Raw genomic sequence first — 18,843 nt, 5'->3', positions numbered from 1 at the left:
AACAAAGGTCCGTCTAGCCAAAGTTTTTCCAGTAGTCATGTACAGATGTGAGAGCTGGACCATAATGAAGGTTGAGAGCCCAAGAATTGGTGCTTTCGAACTGTGGTGCTGGAGAAGCCTCTTGAGAGTCCCTTGGACAGCAAGGAGATCCAACCAGTCAATCCTAAAAGAAATCAACCCTGAATATTTACTGGAAGGACTAACACTGAAGCTGCAATACTCTGGCCACCTGATGAGAAGAGCCGACTCATTGGAAAAGACCCTGATGCTGGGAAAGATTGAGGGCAGGAGGAGAAGGGGGCAACAGAGGATGAGATGGTTGGATGGCATCACCGATTCATGAGTTTGAGCAAACTTTGGGACATGGTGAAGGACAGGGAAGCCTCGCATGCTGCAGTCCATGGGGTCGCAAAGAGTCGGACATGATTGAGCGGCTGAACAAAAACAAATCATACTGCTGAATCCCCCAGAATTGCCTTTGGAGTTCACTCCAAATTCTATCCTCAGTGCTCCTTGCTTTCTCCCAGACGGACCTACATTTGCACCCAAGAAAGCTTGCATGGGAGGAGGTGCATCCGCAGACATGTGCATGGAGGTACAAGTGCCCCAAATACCACTCTCACAGCCAGACCTCCACCCAGGGTCCACAGACAGGGAGAGACACACAGCAGCATGCAGTAATGCACACAATCAGAGTTGTGTACGCAGGTGGGCTTGCCAGACCCCATGATGTGTTCCCAAAGAGGCCGTCAGGCATCAAGGAACAGCTGCAGTGCATGGACTATGTGTGACTTTGGGAGTGGGGAGCATGGGTTCAAACCCCAGCCCTGCTCTCCCATCATTTGTGGCCTTGGGTGAATGACTTCCATTCTTGGTGCCTCCATTTCCCCATCTATAAGTAAGGGTAATCTTTTTTTTTTTTTTTTCCTTTTTCTTATTGGGAGAGCGATCTTTTTTTAAACCCAGATTCCACCTCATTAGGTTATTTGGAGGATTAAATTCACCAGCGATTCGGAGAAAATGGTTAATGTTTACTGTTGTCGTAATTAGTAATTACATGCATTGGCTCATGGAGTCTTTTTTTCCTTGGTTTATTTATTTATCTATTTTGGCACACGGGATCTTTCAATGCAGTGCATGTGATATGTGCTAGCTGTGATATGTGGGCACTGTAGCTCTGCAGCATGTGGGATCCTCATTCGAGAACCAGGGATCCAACCCACTAGCAGGGCGAATTCTTTACCCCTGGATCACCAGGAGGGAATCCCTGCTCATGGACTGTTTAATGTCATTTTACAAGTGTGGAAATTGAGGCTCAGAGAGGGAAAGTGCGCTGCCCAAGGTCACACAGCTGGGAGGTGTCAGAGTTGATTCAAAGCCACGTGGTCTGACTCTAGACTCCCTGCTTACAACCACTACATTGTTTGCATCTAGGAAGAACCTTGCCTGTTATCACCACTGGGGGTGTAGAAGAGTGCAGAGCACTGGACAGGGAAACAGGAGACAGAGAGAGACATCCATTCAATTCAGTCCACGCAGCTATTTGGCAGATACCGAGCATCTACTGAGCGCCAGGCACTGTTCTAGGCACTAAGGATTTGACTGGGAACAAAGAAGATGAGAAGCCCAGCCTTGGAAAGGCTCATGGTCTAGTGGTGGAGACAGATGGTCATTAAATAACTCCATCTGAGGATCAACGTTAATGAAGGGAAGTCCAGGGTGCTGTGTCTGAGAAGGAGGTCACAGAAGACTTCTCTGAGCAAGTGATATTTGAGTTGGCATAAACCGGGTGAAGATGAGGGAGGGGAGAGGACTCCTCCGGGGAGAGGACTCAGTCTGTGCAAAGCCTGGGAGGAGGAAGCTTGGCACAGGGAGGAGGGCTGATGAGCACATAAGCTCCACGGGGGGAGCCCTTTTGTTTACTGCTCTGTCCTTGCTGCCTGACAGTGCCTCGCGCGCAGTAGGCACTCAATAAATACTGGCTGGCTGAATGAATGAGCGAGTGGATGGATAAACAGAGAAGTGTATGTATGTATATGGACTTTCCAGGTGGCATAGTGATAAAGGATCCACTTGCCAGTGCAGGAGGCGCTAGAGACACGGGTTCGATCCCTGGGTGAGGTATATCCCCTGGAGTAGGAAATGGCAATGCAGTACTCCAGTATTCTTGCCTAGAAAATTCCATGGACAGAGGAGCCTGGCAGGCTACAGTTCATGGGGTCGCAAAGAGTCAGACACAACTGAGCCCACACACTCGCATGTATGTATTTATGAGTTGGATGGGTGAATGGATGGATCAGTGGATAGGTGGATGGATGGGTGGATGGATGGATGGATGAATGGATGGTTGGATGAACGGATGGATAGCTGAGTGGGTGAATGAGTGGATCATTACATGGGTGGATGGATAGATGCATGCATGAGTGAACGGATGAGTTTGCAAAGTACCTACAGACCCACACATAAAGTGCCTGCAGACAAATGCAGACACACACGCCCAGAGACATGCACAGTGTATGTAAACACAGGCTCACCATTTCTCCTGGTGCTCCCGTGGGAGAACCAGCAATGAGAACGGAGGTAGACTGTGCTGGCCAGGGCCTGTGTGGACAAGGGTCCAGGAAGGCAAACCCTCTAACCAGAGCTACAACCAGCCCCACCCCTGCTGCGGCGCTGACATAATTTCTGGAATAGAAAGAAAATGCTGATTCAGGGATTTGTGTCCCAGGCTGCACGCCAGGCCAGGGAGTGGGACAGAGATGAACCTAGAGAGGTGGGGTGAGTGCCAGTGGCAGACAGGTGGGGCTAAGGCAGAAACACAGGGAAGGAGGTAGAGAGATAGAAACAGAGAGATGGCAAATAAAGCAATGGAGACAGAGAGAGACACAAAGACAGAGACAGAGAGACACAGAAAGGTACAGAGACCCAGAGAATGGGAGGCAGACAAAGAAAGTCAGAGACACGTGACAGAGCAATTCAAATTCAGGCACACAGAGAGATGGATGAGGCAGGGTTCCAGAGACAGACAGCTAGGGAGAAAAGAAGAACAAATCACAGAGAAAAATGAAGACATGGAGAGATGGGAATTTAAGAGACCCAGATGTCAGAGGGAAGAAGAGAGAGACAGACACCCAGAGATGCAGAGAGAGACATCCAAAGAGAGAAGAAAGAGAGAGCCCCAGAAGAGGCAGCTAAAGCCTGAGGCTGAGATAAGAACTGGAAAAGGGAGCAAGCTTCAACTGAGTGTCTCTTTTGTGTCTGGCTCACATGTGGGGGCTTTGCTGTATCTTGCTTAGCTCGTCAAGGCAGCATTATTAGCAAGAGAGGAGGAAACAAAGGCTCTAAGAGGAGAAGACATTTGCCCAAGGTTGCACAGCCTGGACATGGCATTTGATGCTAGTCTGTTTGACTCCAGAGTCCATACTCACTTCTTCATTCTGTTACGTCATGTGGACCAACAGGGAGAGGTCCGTGAGCTTGGGGGTTGCTGAGTGCAGGTCACAGTAATAGAGGGGAATCGTCACTCATTCATTCATTCAACAGTCACGTTCCACACTTTCCTGATGCAGGAGAACCAGAGAGGAGTCAGGATGGTTTGGAGTGGAAGGCATAAAAAGACCCAAATCCCCGAGCAAGACAGGCAGAGTGCACCGTGTTCAGAGGCCTGGGGTGGGTGGGTGGCGGTGGGGAAGCAGATAAAGAATGTGCACAGAGAGGAGACAGAAAACACAACTGACAGGAGGAGTCAGAGAAAGCTTCCTGGAGGAGGGGGCACTTGAGCTTCTTTTGAAAGGATGAGGGCATTTGGGCACCAGGAAAAGGCAGCATGTAGAGAGTGGAGATAGAGGTGAGGGATTAATGAAATAAAGTAATTAGTAAAAGGTGGCTGAAGAGTGTTTTGAAGGTACAAGGTGAGAGAGGAAGCTGGGACCAGAGATCATGTATCTGTCAAACGCCTGACTGAAACGTTGTCCAAGGTGCTGAGGAGCCATGGGAGGGCTGAGTACAGGGGAAGGGACAGCTCTGAGTGCCAAAAGACCCCTCTAGAAACCTTGTGGGGAAGAGACTGGAGGATGTGAGGGCAAGAAGGAGTCTGCAGGGAGAGGGTCCAGGCAGGAAAGGACCTTGAAACCAGAGTGGGTATTGGGCTGTGGGAATGAAAAGAAGAAAGAGCAGAATCAGGAAGCAGAAGGGATAGAGTTTGGAGACTGATGGGCTGTGCAGGCTGGGTGTGCCTGTGGCCATTAGAATGAAAAATGTGTCCTCTCCTATAGGGATGAACTTGGCAACTGGAAGTAAAGGACAGTCTGATGGGAGATAAAAAGACATAAGGATGCTGAGAGGGAGTCTGGGCTGCAAAGGAACTGGGTCTGGAAATGAGTCCACTGAAGTCTGGACTGTTGTAATTACCAATAACAGAAACTCAAATAACCTAAGCAATAACACGGAATTAATTGAGTGAGTGATGGCTTCAGGCACAGCTAGATCTAGGTGCCTCAAACATCATCAGGAATCTGACTGTTTGTATCTTTGGTTTCTGCTTTCCTCCTGTTGTCTTTGCATTCAGGCAGGCTCTCTCCCCATATGGCAATGTGGTGGTCCCCAGCAGCTCAAACCTAGGCTTCAGCCAGCCTCTTAACCTCACTGGAAAAAGAAAGACCCTGTTGTATAATGGATCTAGCAAAAGTCCAAGGTTGACTATCCTAGATTGCTTTTCAGGCTCAGTTTAGTTCAGTTGCTCTGCTGCTGCTGCTGCTGCTGCTGCTAAATCACTTCAGTCGTGTCCGACTCTGTGCGACCCCATAGATGGCAGCCCACCAGGCTCCCCTGTCCTTGGGATTCTCCAGGCATCAGTCCCTCAGTCGTGTCCAACTCTTTGCGCCTCCATGGACTGCAGCATGCCAGGCTTTCCTGTCCATCACCAACTCCTGGAGCTTACTCAAACTCATATCCATAGAGTTGGTGATGCCATCAAAGCATCTCATCCTCTGTCGTCCCCCTCTCCTCTTGTAGGAGGAAACAGACAGAACAGGCTCTATCTTGAAAGCAGGACTCCATCTTGGGTCGGACTGTGGACTTTGAGCTATATGCCCAGTATCTATGGAAATGACATACCAACTGGAAAACCAGACCTCCTGGATGGAAGAACCCCAGGGCTCATACCTAGACTCTCCATTGCCTAAAAGAATACCCTAATTATCTGTGTAACCAAATAGAATCATAAATTATATTATGCTTATTGGGGTATGACCACAGGCCTATTGATAATTGTCCACTGTTAACTACCTAGGCTTAAGGCATATGAATCACGGGTTAACTTTGATTGTATCTTTCTCTTCCTTTGTTCAGACTAGTTTCAGGGAATTTGGGGAGGTGGGTTTGGGCACTTACACTTAGGGTACATAAGGTTTTCACAAAAACTGGTTGGGGTCCTTGGCTAAGAGGAGACTGCCTTGGGCCCGCCGGTGTAATAAACTGCACTTCACTATCTGCATCGTCTTTCTGCATGAGTTTGTTTCCTGGAACGCGTGGCTACAACACTCCTGCCTTCAATCTTTCCCAGCATCAGGGTCTTTTCAAATGAGTCAGTCCTTCGAATCAGGTGGCCAAAGTATTGGAGTTTCAGCTTCAGCATCAGTCCTCCCAATGAATATTCAGGACTGATTTCCTTTAGGATTGGCTGGTTTGATCTCCTTGCAGCCCAAGTGATTCTCAAGAGTCTTCTCCAACACCACAAATATTAGTGACTCAGAAAATCGAGGTGCTACTGCTAAAAAGCAGAGAACCAATGCTTATCAAGCAGGAATAACCGACAGTTAAGGCAACGACCAGTTGAAGTGGAGAGAAGCAGAGACAGACTGAGAAAGACAAAAGAAGGGGAAAAGTCTGGGCTTCTCTCCCCTGCTGAGAGCTCGGCAGACACAAAGAGGAGATGCCCTGTGGGCACCTCTGTGGCTAAACTCCTTCACTCCCAGCCCCTCCCCCATCCACTGGAGGTACCATGGCAACCAGGCCCCCTGCTCACCTTTCCCTCCCCTATATAGAACCAAGTTTCTGTTTGAATCTCGCCTGTATCTAAGCAGTTCCTGCGTGAAACAGGGATGAGCGGAGGGCAAGTGGGAACAGAAAAGGGATGACAGAGGAGGGGAGGACAAGGGGCCCGACAGAGGCAGCTATGAGAGCAGAGAGATGGGGAAAGAGGGAAAAGGGAGACTGGGAGAGATGGGGAGAGAGGTAGGGAGACAGAGAAGGGGTGATAGGGTTAGAGAGAGCCAGAAAACAATGAAGACAGAGAGGGATGGGGGGATGGGGCGATGTTGGGGAAACTGATGGAGGAGACTGGGGAGATGGAACAAGGGAAGGGGAGAGATGTGGGGAGAAAGAGGGCAGAGAAAACGAGGGAAAGAGTAGAGGAGAGATGGGGAGAGCGACAGGGAGAAGTCAGGATAAAGAAATGGGGAAAGAGGGAGGAAGGGAGGGGGACAGAGACGTGGGGAGCAGATGAGGAAGACAGTGCGAGTGACAGGAGTGGGGAAAGAGGCTCGAGGAGACCGGGAGACGTTGAGGAAGAAAAAGGAAGCTGGGAAAGGAGGAACTGGGACACACAGCGGGTCCCAGAGATGAAAGGAAACCAGATGCCTATGTGGACGCAGCCGTCCACATTTTTCCCCTGGGGCTTCAAGAACAAGAGGGAGGAAGCAGCGGGGAGACAGAGCTGGGGCGGGTGGCCCAGTCAGAGCGCTTCTCCCCGTCCTCCTGAGACAACCCTCACCCGCCTTCCCAGGATGCAACAGGAGGTGGAGCCCCTGTGCTCCTCCGCCATGGGCAACCCCGGCATGCACAGGGACGCAGGTAACTCTCTGTGCGTTTGTACGCAAGCGTGGGGGTGGAGGGCCTTCATCCGAGCATTGTGTCACAGCCTGCCTTGCGGCGTGGCCGCGAGTGAGTTACTGGCCTTCCAAAGAGAGAGCTACCCCTAACATCTTGTGCCCACTAGGCAGTACCCTTTAAGACCGCAAACCGCCATTTCCCGTGAGCCTTTGCAGATCCCTGGCCAATGGTCTGGACCCGGAACTACATTTCCCATGAATCTCTGGGGCCTTAACAAGTCTTCTGGAGGCCATGAGCCCCTAGAGACTCCCTGCCCTGGTCCCTCACACACTTTTTGTCTCCACCACCAGACTTAGCATCTTCTCCTGAAGCTACTCCTTCTCCCTGCTTCCCCCCTACGACCAACCCAATCCAGACCCCAGGCATTGTTCCGCCGACTCCCGTTCCCTCCCACTGCCATCAGTCCCTAACCCTGTCTTCCTTCTCATTCTCTCTGTCCCATACCCACATACCCAGGTCAGGGCTTGTCCTCTTCCAATGGACCCTTTCTCCACCTAACTCCCTGGCCTCCAGTTTCTTCCCTCCCCCTGGCCTCCAGTTTCTTCCCTCCCGCCCATCCCCTACGTAGCTCCAGAGAAAACTTTCTGACACCCAACACTAACCCTTTTTCTCCCTTACTCGCAGCTCTTCCATGTTCCCCATCACTCCCAGGATACGGCACCAGCCCCTCAATCCAGTGTTTGAGGCCCTATGTAGCCTGCGCCAGCTGTCAGGCTCATCTTCCAGGGCTGCCTATTTCCGCTCTACTTTAGCACAGCTCATTCATTCATTCATTTTCTCATTGAACATTTCTAAAGTAATATCTTGGTGACAATTCATTTGGCTAGCAGGTAATACAGAATTGGACTTAAGGCAGTATAAAGAATTCTTGTTGTTCAGTTGCTAAGTTGTGCCTGGCTCTTTGCGACCCCGTGAACTGTAGCTCACCAGCCTCCTCTATCCGTGGGATTTCCCAGGCAAGGATACTGAAGTGGGTTCCCATTTCCTTCTCCAGGGGATCTTCCCAGCCCAGGGATCAAGCCCACGTCTCCTGCTTGGCAGGCAGATTCTTTACCACTGAGCGATGTGGAAAGCCCAGTATAAAGAATAGGAAAGACATTATCTCACTGTAAAAGAAGCCTATAGATGGAGCAGGGTTTGTGTTTGGGTGGATCAGCAGCTCAGTGAATGTTATTGAGAAGCTGATTTCTGTTTCCCTGCTTTTTAGTCTGGGATATATTTCTTTTGCACACTAGCTTGCATACCTCATGGTCACCAAATGGCTGCCAAAGTTCCAGGCATCACTTCCAAAGGTTTTAATCTTAAGAATTCCAAATAATCTCTCCTCACATCTCATTGGCCGGCACTAAGCACCCACTCACTCTTGTCTCAATGCCTGGCAAAAAGAATGAAATTATTATAATTATTTTAGTCATTGGGTCTATGCATCAGGTGGGAGAAAGTTTTTAAAGAATTTATATCTAATCCTACTTCAGATTCCAATTAACCAGGATCTCTAGGAATGGGGCCCTAGCATCTATAGTTTTTAACTGCTTGCCAGGTAATTATGATGAGCAGTAGGGGTCGAAGGCATTGGTTTACACTGGATGAGATATTTCTGAGGATCCTGGGGATTGGTGAGCCTCACCTGGTTCCCTCCCCATCTCTCCCACGGGTGGGGAATGGACACTCCTCAAGTGAGGGATAAGGATGGAAATCATTGACAGGGTCTCCCTTCTGGGTGCTGGCTGTAAGCACCTACTCTGTGCCAGGTGCTAGGCTAGGCACAGTAAATGCTCTAGTGGCAGAATGGACAGTTTCTCTGTCCTCCAGTCTCTGTTAGTGCCTTTGAAAACCTCTTTTGTTTGGAGACCCCCCCACCCCACATCATCTCTAACCTAGACTGAGGCACCCACCTGATAAGTATACTTTATGTATCAATTCAGTTCAGTCACTCAGTCATGTCTGACTCTTTGTGACCCCATGGACTGCAGCATGCCAGGCTTCCCTGTCCATCAGCAACACTCAGAGCTTTCGCAAACTCATGTTCATCGAGTTGGTGATGACATTCAACCATCTCATCCTCTGTCATCCCCTTCTGCCCCTGCCTTCAATCTTTCCTAGCATCAGGGCCTTTCCAAGGAGTTAGTTCTTTGCATCAGGTGGCCAAAGTATTGGAGTATCAGCTTCAGCATCAGTCCTTCCAATGAATATTCAGGGGTGGTTTCCTTTAGGATTGACTTGGTTTGATCTCTTTGCAGTCCAAGGGACTCTCAAGCGTTTTCTCCCTGCTGTGCTAGTTTGCTTCAGTCATGTCCGACTCTTTGCCACCCCATGGACTGCAGCACACCAGGCTTCCCCGACCTTCATGATAGCCTAGAGTTTGCTCAAATTCATGTTTAGTCAGTTGGTAATGCCATCCAACCATCCCATCCTCTATCATCACCTTCTCCTCCTGCCTTCAATCTTTCCCAGTATAAGGGTCTTTTCCAAAGAGTCAGTTATTTGCATCAAGTGGCTAAAGGAGCTTCAGCTTCAGCATCAGTCCTTCCAATGAATAATTCAGGACTAATTTCCTTTAGGACTGATTGGTTGGATCTCCTTGCAGTTCAATGGACTCTCAAGAATCTTCTCCAACACCAACAGAACTCCAACAGTTCAAAAGCATCAAAACTTTATGTATAGCTCCAGAAAAATTTGAGTGGCATTGAGTTGACCAGTTGGCCCATTTTGTAGATCAATATTTGTCATTTCAGTTTTTCTATTTTCTTTGTGGTATTTTGGAGCCAGTAACATTTTTAGCTTGTCAGGTTGCAAATTTTGGCTTAGGCCATTAGAAAGCCTGTGGGTCCCAAGTGGTTTGCCTGTAGTAGTGAATGAAATGATCCAGCCTGTTCTCATGCAAGGAAGGCAGACATGACACATGTTATCTCACAAATAATTAATAACCTACAATTGCAATAAGTACTCCTTAGCTTTGGGCCTGAAGAGAATTCTGGGAATATTCTCTTTTGCTTAAAGACCTTAGTCCTCCACCCACACACCCTGTGATGCCTCTGCATAAAATATCCCTTTCTTTGAAATTTCTTTCTTTCTTCTTCTTTTTTTTTTTTTTTAATGAGGAGGGTCTCTGCCATTTCTTTATTTGGCAAACTCCTCTTGTATCCCTTAAGTCTCATGGTAGACATCACCTCCTCCAAGGAGCCTTCCTTGATTGTGCCCAGACTGTCCACCTTGTGACACCTCCACTGTAGCAAGTACTGCACTTTACAGTGACTGCTTTCCCCACCAGACCAAAAGCTCTTGGAGGGCAGGGTGGAGGTTTCATTAATCTCTTTGTCTGCATCATCCTTCAGAGCACACAGGAGGCCTTGGAGGTGTCTGTTGATGTTTGAATGTATTATGTTTACTCAATTATTCAATAAGTACTCATTTATAAATTTATACCTTTATTAAGTTATGCATATACATTGAAACAAATATATTAACATCATGGTTGTAATTTAGGAATCTTTATTTCTAATGCCACATTTCATAAGAAACAGTTTTATTCACATTTTAAACATATCACTTTGATGTTGCTAGAGTCATTTTCCAAGTCATTTCACACACTTTTCCAGGGCATATAATTTTATTTCTATCTGTAATAGGAATTTAAAAGATTTTTCTCTACTATGGAAAAATTCAAACATTCACAAAAATAGAGAAAATGTTTAGTAAATCCACACATTCCAATACCTAACTTCAATAACTATCAATATTTTGCTAATCTTGTTGCATCTAGGCACCCACACACACACTTTTTTGGGGGACATTCAATAGGACAAATTTGTTTTAAAACAAGTTTTAGAAAACAGACCTACCATGCCATTAATTACAACCAGCAAAAATTCATAAATTTTTCTTGAATATCATCTCATCTAGTATATATTTGAATTTCCCTAATTATTAAAGGTCAGATCAGGAAGCAACAGTTAGAACTGGATATGGAACAACAGACTGGTTCCAAATAGGAAAAGGAGTACGTCAAGGCTGTATATTGTCACCCTGCTTATTTAACTTATATGCAGAGTACATCATGAGAAACACTGGGCTGGAAGAAGCACAAGCTGGAATCAAGATTACTGGGAGAAATATCAATAACCTCAGATATGCAGATGACACCACCCTTATGGCAGAAAGTGAAGAGAAACTAAAAAGCCTCTTGATGAAGGTGAAAGAGGAGAGTGAAAACGTTGGCTTAAAACTCAACATTCAGAAAGTGAAGATCATGGCATCTGGTCCCATCACTTTATGGGAAATAGATGGGGAAACAGCGGAAACAGTGTCAGATTTTTTTGGGGGGGGCTCCAAAATCACTTCAGATGGTGACTGCAGCCATGAAATTAAAAGACGCTTACTCCTTGGAAGAAAAGTTATGACCAACTTTGATAGCATATTGAAAAGCAGAGATATTACTTTGCCAACAAAGGTGCGTCTAGTCAAGGCTATGGTTTTTCCTGTGGTCATGTATGGATATGAGAGTTGGACTGTGAAGAAAGCTGAGCACCAAAGAATTGATGCTTTTGAACTGTGGTGTTGGAGAAGACTCTTGAGAGTCCCTTGGACTGCAAGGAGATCTAACCAGTCCATTCTGAAGGAGATCAGCCCTGGGATTTCTTTGGAAGGAATGATGCTAAAGCTGAAACTCCAGTACTTTGGCTACCTCATGCGAAGAGTTGACTCATTGGAAAAACTCTGATGCTGGGAGGGATTGGGGGCAAGAGGAGAAGGGGACGACAGAGGATGAGATGGCTGGATGGCATCACTGACTCGATGGACGTGAGTTTGAGTGAACTCTGGGAGTTGGTGATGGACAGGGAGGCCTGGCATGCTTCGATTCATGGGGTCGCAACGACTGAGTGACTGAACTGAATTATTAAAAACTCTCATTTTTTACAGTTGGTTTGTTTTAATTAAGATCCAAACAAAGACAATATATTGCATTTGATGATTATATCCCTTCAGTCTTTATCCAATAAAGGTGCCTGGTTTGCTAGATGCCAAGAGCAGAAGACAAGCCCCTGACCTCATGTTGTTCACATTATAATTAGAGACTCATAGAAATAAATGTAAAAATGCAGCTGTGATGACAGCCAATACATGGTGTTATGCATTCAAGACAGGAACTCTTCACATGCTCAAGGAGATGTGATGAGCTAAGTGAGGGGGAAGAGAGCACCACGTGGATTTACAGCATGTGTTAAGGTCCTGTGGCAGGAGTGGGGCATGGAGAGTTCAAGTCCCAGAAAGGTGATGTTTCTGGAATGCAGCAAGTGAGGAGGTCGATGGTGTCTGATCAGGCTTGAGACATCAGCAGGGTCTGGTCCTATGTGGTCTTGGTCTTAATTTATCCCAAAGACAATGAGAAGTCCTGGGAGGGTTTTGAGGAAAGTGGAGGTGGTGATGTGGTCAGATCTACATTTCAAAATGGTATTCTGAAGCTTCCCTAGTGGCTCAATGGTAAAGAATCCATCTGCCAATGCAGGAGTCACAGGTTCGCTCCCCATGGGAGATCCCATGGGAAGATCCCACATGCCCTGGGACAACTAAGCCTGTGGGCCACAACTACTGAGGTTGTGTGCTGCAACTATTGAAGCCTGCATGCTAGAGCCCATGATCCACAACAAGAAAAGCCACTGCAGTGAGAAGCCTGCGCACCACAACTAGGAAGTAGCCCATGCCCTCTGCAACTAGAGAAAAACCCATGTAGCAATGAAGAGCCAGCACAGCTCAAAATAAATAATTATAAAACAAACCAAGAAACAGTAGCAAAAAATGCTATTCTGATGGGATGAATGAAGGAGAGAGACAGAGAGGTTGAGAAGTTAGGAAGCTGTTGTGTAGACAATAGTGGGATGAGAAGCAGCAGACTGGGGGATTGAGAACATGTTCTGGATCCAGATGGCTCAATTTTTATCATGATTCTATCGCTTGGGCTGTGTGACCTTGGGAAAGTCACTTAACTTCTCTGTGCTTCTCTGTGTGGTGGGGAAGTGCCTAGATGAAACAAGATTGGCAAAATATTGATATTGATTGAAGCTAGGTATTGCAACATTTGGGTTCATTATACATCCTGATGTGAAGAACTGACTCATTTGAAAAGACCCTGATCCTGGGAATGATTGAAGGCAGGAGAAGGGGACGACAGGATGAGATGCTTAGATGGCATCTTTACTGACTCTATGGACATGAGTTTGAGCAAGCTCTGGGAGTTGATGATGGACAGGGAAGCCTGGCGTGCTGCACTCCATGGGGTCGCAAAGAGTTGGACACGACTGAGCGACTGAACTGAACTGAACTGATACATCATCTCTAGTTTAGTGTTAAACTACACTACCTCAGAAGTTGTTGTGAAGATTCAATGGAAAGAACTTTAAAAGGTGTTTGGCTTTGCAAAAGGGACTGTAAACATGTAGTTATTGTTACGTGCACGGACTTGAGGAGATTACTACATTGGAAGGATGGAAGGGAGGCCAGGATAGCCAGACAGAAATGCAGAGAGCTCAGCAGAGGGACCATACGTGATGCAGGGCAGGTGGTTCTCAAAGGGGATCTGTTTAAAATGCAGATTCTCATCCCGTAGGTCTGGAGGGGACCCTGAGAGGCTCCCCCCAGACCACACATTGAGGAATGAGTCCCCATAGCAGGGGAGGACTTTATCCTGAAGGCAAGAGAAAGCCTCTGGAAATTTGTGAGCCTCTGAGAGGAAAAGATCACCCCAGTTGCCCTGCTAAAACAGATGGGAGGTGGGAAGACCAGGACCAGAGAGGGGGGCTTACTGTGGTACAAGCTGAGCCGTCTTGACAGCCTGACGCTAAAGACCGCCAGGAGTAGAGCTGGGACCTAGCTGTGTGCTGGAGACAGCCTGTCCCAGCTCACGAGATCTGAGTGGGGAAGTTTGCAAGCTGGTTGTTAAAACCACGAGTGAATGAGTGAAAGTAGCTCAGCGATATCTGACTCTTTGTGATCCCAGGGACTTTACAGTCCATGAAATTCTCTAGGCCAGAATACTGGAGTAGGTAGCCTTTCCCTTCTCCAGGGGATCTTCCCAACCCAGGGATCAAACCCATGTCTCCCGCATTGCAGGAAGATTCTTTACCAGTTGAGCCACAAGGGAAGCCCTGTTAAAACCATGGGTGCCATAACATTAGTCAGGGTGGGAGTACCCACACCATGAAAACTGGTGCCCGCTGAGAGAGAGAGAGAAAACACTTACCAGTACACCACACAGTCTACTGAATTGGAATAGAGGAGATGGTAACACATCAATGACTGAGTAAAATGTTGCTAGAGAAGACTTGGGGCTTCCCAGGTGGCACTAGTGGTAAAGAACCTGGCTGCCAATGCAGGAGACGCGAGACGTGGGTTTGATCCCTTGGTTGCGAAGATCCCCTGGCGGAAAGCCTGGCAACCCACTCCAGTATTCTTGCCTGGAGAATTCCGTGGGCAGAGGAGCCTGGCGGGCTATAGTCCATAGGGTTGCAAAGAGGAAGAGGAAATGGATTATGTGGGACAACCAGCAGTTGGCCATAAGAGAGACCAATTAGCTGACAAAGGGGTTGTGGAGAAGAGCTCAGATTTGAGAGCTGTTATCAAGCTCCAATCAGGAGGGCAGTTCTGAGGGTGTTGGAGAAACCACAGACCGGATTCAAATACTGCTGCGGTGAAGGAGCCAGGCTGGGATGACTGGAACAGGAAGCAGAAAGGGGCAGGTCCCTTCCTTTTCCTCCTGCCTTGCAGTCTCCCTCTTGCGCCCCCTTTAGGCAGAGTCTAAGGGGACCCCAAAAGTCAGAAGGGAAATGGGGTTAGTAGCGAGTCCCAGCTCTGGGGTATCCCACAGCTGGGTGGGGCAGGTGGAATCGGGCTGAGACACAACAGCCAAATAACTGGCAGAGGAGCTATCCTGGGAGTGGCATGGCCAGTCACTTGGTGATGCCATTTAAGCAGAATAAGGTGTGAGGAGTGCTCAGGGCAACCGATGTACTTGGGTTTTCCATCCCCAGGAGCGCTCCTTGTGGACCGAGAGACCCCAGAGGAGATGCAGGCACGGAGCCTGGGCAGATCTGTCAAATCCTCGTGAGTGGTCCTTGGCCCCGTGATTTCTGCCCTCAGCTTCTCTAAGCGCGAGGGCATCGACCTCTGACCTTGGGAGGTCCCTGTCCGCTGGCTGTTTTCCCAGGAAACAGTATCTGCGTCAGGTTATTGCAGAATACGAGGCGCTGGACCGAGAGCTCCCGTGCATCCGGAAGTTTCCCATGCCGCCTGCCGCTCAGCCGCTTTGTCTGTGCATGGAGACCTCGGTGAGTGGCCCTCCCCAAGCCCGTTACCCCAGATCCCTGCTGGGGCGGTGGACAGGACTTGAATCCAAGCTCTGCAGCTTAGCAGCTGAGGGCCTGGCACCAGGATAAGTGGCTGAAAATAAATTGTGAATTTGTCAAAGGGGCCATCGTTGAGAGAGGCGGAGAGAAGGGAGACAGAGGACAGGGGGAATCCTGCTAACCCGTCTACTAGGAAAATCTGTAAAATGGACAGATAGTGCAGAAATTCATTTTTAAAAAGCTTAGGTGTTTGACAGATTCAGCGAAGTGGTTACGCCGTGTATGGTTTCTGTGGCCATTCCTGCTTCAGCAGAGGTAGCTATTAAGGTGTCACCCTTTAATTTGAGAATTAAATGAGGCTTGCCAGGCACAAGCCTTCGAGTGTTCCCTCAGCTGATCTGTGTCACTTTACCCTGACGTAGGGATCACCGACTTGTTGACAAGGCCAATCCACACTCCATTGCTTCTCTTCTTTGTGTCTTTGAACATGAAACAACCCCATCCCCACCTCTGCCACTCAACATATACACCCAAGGCTTGCTTTCCTGGAGGTGACCAATTTCTTGATTTCATTGTAGCTTCTTGGCAATTTTATATATGACATATGGTATCACCCTCCACACGGTAATCTGAGACTGAAACGTTAGTGATCAATGTGTTTTCTGAATGTTAAATAGATTGACAAGATGTCAAACCCTCCCCTACGATCCCTATTTATTGACAAAGTAACAGTCCTTAAAATGCTAATGTGACTATAAAAGGAAAAATGTACAGCTTAAATCCTTGCGGAAATCTTCAAGGGCTGCCAAAACCTCACCATCCAACGCAGGTTGCTGGAAAAGTTTTCAATAGATAGGCAAAGTTGGCCAACTGGTGAATCATTTAGCCGACTGTTCATTGACTTTTGGCAAATCGGCTTGGTGAGGATTGATTTTGTTTTTCTGAGAATGACCTAGAATGGCAGCAGATGCTTTTCTACCTGAAAAATTCCTTTCCTCCTCGCTCTGGCAGGTTCTGCAGGTGGGGTCTAGGGTGGGGACTTTTGCACCTGAACTTAACTCGGGTGTCCCCGACATCCCCAGCCTGAAGAGGACCTTACCCACGTGGAGGTGCTGGAGGCCCTGGAAGCCGAGTTCCCCGGGGCCATGGAGAGTGGGCGCGTGAGCAGCATCCGCTTTGAGAACATGAACGTCATCTGTGGGACTGCTGGACGCCGGGACCGGTGAGTCCTTGGCGCGGGTGAAGGGCCTGGAGTGATAGGCCCGCCGTGAACACGATGAGGGGACGGAGCCAGGAGTGAGGGCGGAGAGAGGCGGGGCGGGGACTTTGGGTGGGCGTGGCCGGGAGCTAACGGAAGGTGTGGGCCAATAGGAAGCGCAGTGAGGGGCGGGGTGGGGAAGGGACAGTTAGTGAGAGGGCGGGGCCGGGAGTGAGGGCTGAGAGAGGCGGGGCGGGGCGGAGACCTTGGGTGGGCGTGGCCAGGAGGTGCGGGCCAACAGGAAGCGCATCAAGGGGCGGGGCAGGGAGGGGACCGATAGTGAGGGGGCGGGGCCTGGAGCGCCCAGAGAAGGTTGTGGTAGCTAGAAGGACCCCTACCTGGCTGAAAGGCGGCGCTAGCGGTAAAGAACCCGCCTGCAAATGCCGAAGTAAGAGACACGGGTTCCATCCCTGGGTGGGGAAGGTCCTTTGAAGGAGGGCATGGCAACGCACTCCAGTATTCTTGCCTGGAGAATCTCATGGACAGAGGAGCCTGGCGGGCTAGAGGAACCTGATGGGCTACGGTCCATAAGGGAGCAGAGTCGGTCACGACTGAAACGACTTTGTATGCACCCACACGGGAGCCTAGAAGGGGCGAAGCCGAGAGTGGTGCGGTGGGGGAGCAGGGCCAGGTGAGATCGGAAAAGAAGGCGGGATCTGGAGAGAGGAGCCAGACTTTCAGTGACCCAGGTGGTGACGGGGATGCGCAAGACCGAGGAGTGGGGTCGGAACACGAGACAGCAGCTATGAGCCTGAGCACCTTGCAGGGCGGGGTCAGAGTGATCCCGTGGGTCTAGACTGTCTGGTGGCGGGTGGGACCAGGCCTGAGAGCAGCACTGAAGGGGCGAGGCAGCCAGTGCAGTGGCGGTTTAGAAATATGGAGCCTCGACAGAACCAGGCTCAGGGAAGACAGAGCCTAGACTGACCCCCCTGAGGGTCGAAGAACAGATTGACCCCGACGAGAGTGCAGGCCTGGCGAGTTTAGGGACGCAGCGACAGGTTGAGGGACGAGTCGGTAAACGAACTCAGGGATCAGGCAAGGACTCTCCAGCAACCAGGGGCGGGGCTGGGGCCGCTAGCGATTCCCCCTCCGTCTCCGCCCCGCTCCTCTCCCTCTGGCCTTTTCCCCTCGCAGGTGGCTCATCATGGTCACGGACTTCCAGACTCGCTCGCGCCTGCTGCGCTCGGGGCTTCGACTCCGTGGGAACCTGCATCCTCTCGTGCGCCACGACGAACTGCTCCTGAGCGATTACCGCCTGCACCTGCGCCGTTCCCTGGTCCGACGGCGCATGCTCGAGGCTCTGGGGGCGGAGCCGACCGAGGAAGACTGACATTTAGGGGGGCGGGCCCCGGCTGCGCTTGCGCACCGCCCCTCTGGCTCGGGATACCCACCGGGAACCTCAGAGGAAAAGGGGAGTTGCCTCCCCAGGAAGGAGGCGGGGTCGGCTCGAGGGGGTGGATACTGTGAGTTTAATTATAAAGAATGACCTGGTACAAAAGCCATTTCTCTCTGCAAAATCTTGGTGGGGAGTCAGGGGGAGGGTGGTGATGGGGGGTAGGGACGAACCCCCATGATATAATTCCGCCTCCCTTGTCTTCCCCTAGTCCCTGCGAATGGACGCCTGGGTCGCAATCCCTTGAGGGGTGAATTCCGAGGCTCGTGAGAGGGAAGACCCGGGCGCCGTGGATTTGAACGCGTGCGATCCCTGTCCCAGCGAGAACCAGACGTCCTCTTCAGCCCCCCTCCTCTTCCTCCTCCTACCCCCCCTTGGAAGACAATTCTCGGGCTTTATTTCAGGTTTTTTTTTTTTTTCTGGATTTTTTTGTGTGTTCTAGGTTTTTTTTTTTTTTTTTTGTATTTTGTTATTGTTCCTCTTTTTGCTTTGTCGCTTCTCTCCACCCCGCGCTGCCCCCCATCCAGTACCTTCCCCCTCCCCAGCCCAACCTCTCCTACCCCCCTCCCCACCCCCCACACCCTCCCCAACCCCGCGGCACCCATCCAGAATGAACAAGCCCTTGATAGACGAGCGCCGCGCAGGCCCCCTGCGGACGGGGGGCATCCGACAAGGGGGAGGGGGCGGGTAGGGGCCCAGCGCGACCTCCGCCCCCCTCCTCGCCACCCCTCCCCCCTCCCACGACCCTCCCACAAGGTTCCCCGCAGATCCCTGACGTGGTAAGGGGGGAGGGTTGCAAGCACCCTCCCCCCAAGGACGGAGCGCCCCCCCCTCGGGGGTAGGGGGCAGCAGAGGGGGAATGGGCTTGGGGGAAGGAGGGGGAGCTCCCTTCTTTGGCAGCTGAACATGGTGGGGATCAGGGGCGATGCACTCCCCTTTTTGCCCACAGTAGGGGAGGGGGC

At 49.9% G+C, this 18,843-nt stretch overlaps 1 protein-coding gene across 1 annotated transcript; it reads left to right on the top strand.

The window, feature by feature from the left end:
• Positions 1-6,537: 6,537 nt before the first annotated feature.
• On the top strand, positions 6,538-18,039 carry C18H19orf81 (chromosome 18 C19orf81 homolog). The gene is made up of 5 exons (XM_027515027.1): positions 6,538-6,852; positions 14,916-14,988; positions 15,092-15,212; positions 16,313-16,452; positions 17,623-18,039. The coding sequence occupies exons 1-5, from the start codon at positions 6,621-6,623 to the stop codon at positions 17,816-17,818; spliced, it is 762 nt and encodes a 253-aa protein (XP_027370828.1). The 5' UTR covers positions 6,538-6,620; the 3' UTR covers positions 17,819-18,039.
• The last annotated feature ends 804 nt before the right edge of the window (positions 18,040-18,843 follow it).

This window comes from Bos indicus x Bos taurus, chromosome 18, assembly GCF_003369695.1.
Source record: "Bos indicus x Bos taurus breed Angus x Brahman F1 hybrid chromosome 18, Bos_hybrid_MaternalHap_v2.0, whole genome shotgun sequence".
NCBI classification, from domain to species: domain Eukaryota; kingdom Metazoa; phylum Chordata; class Mammalia; order Artiodactyla; family Bovidae; genus Bos; species Bos indicus x Bos taurus.
Note: the sequence above shows the minus strand (reverse complement) of the source record. Positions and strands in the feature narration are given on the sequence as shown.

What these genes read in the sequence shown, in the direction of transcription:
- C18H19orf81 (XM_027515027.1), top strand. Translation starts at nt 6,621, where the DNA reads ATGAAAGGAAACCAGATGCCTATGTGGACGCAGCCGTCCACATTTTTC. An exon ending in GGCAGATCTGTCAAATCCTC is followed by an intron (nt 14,989 to 15,091) that starts GTGAGTGGTCCT and finishes CTGTTTTCCCAG; the next exon opens with GAAACAGTATCTGCGTCAGG. An exon ending in ACTGCTGGACGCCGGGACCG is followed by an intron (nt 16,453 to 17,622) that starts GTGAGTCCTTGG and finishes TTCCCCTCGCAG; the next exon opens with GTGGCTCATCATGGTCACGG.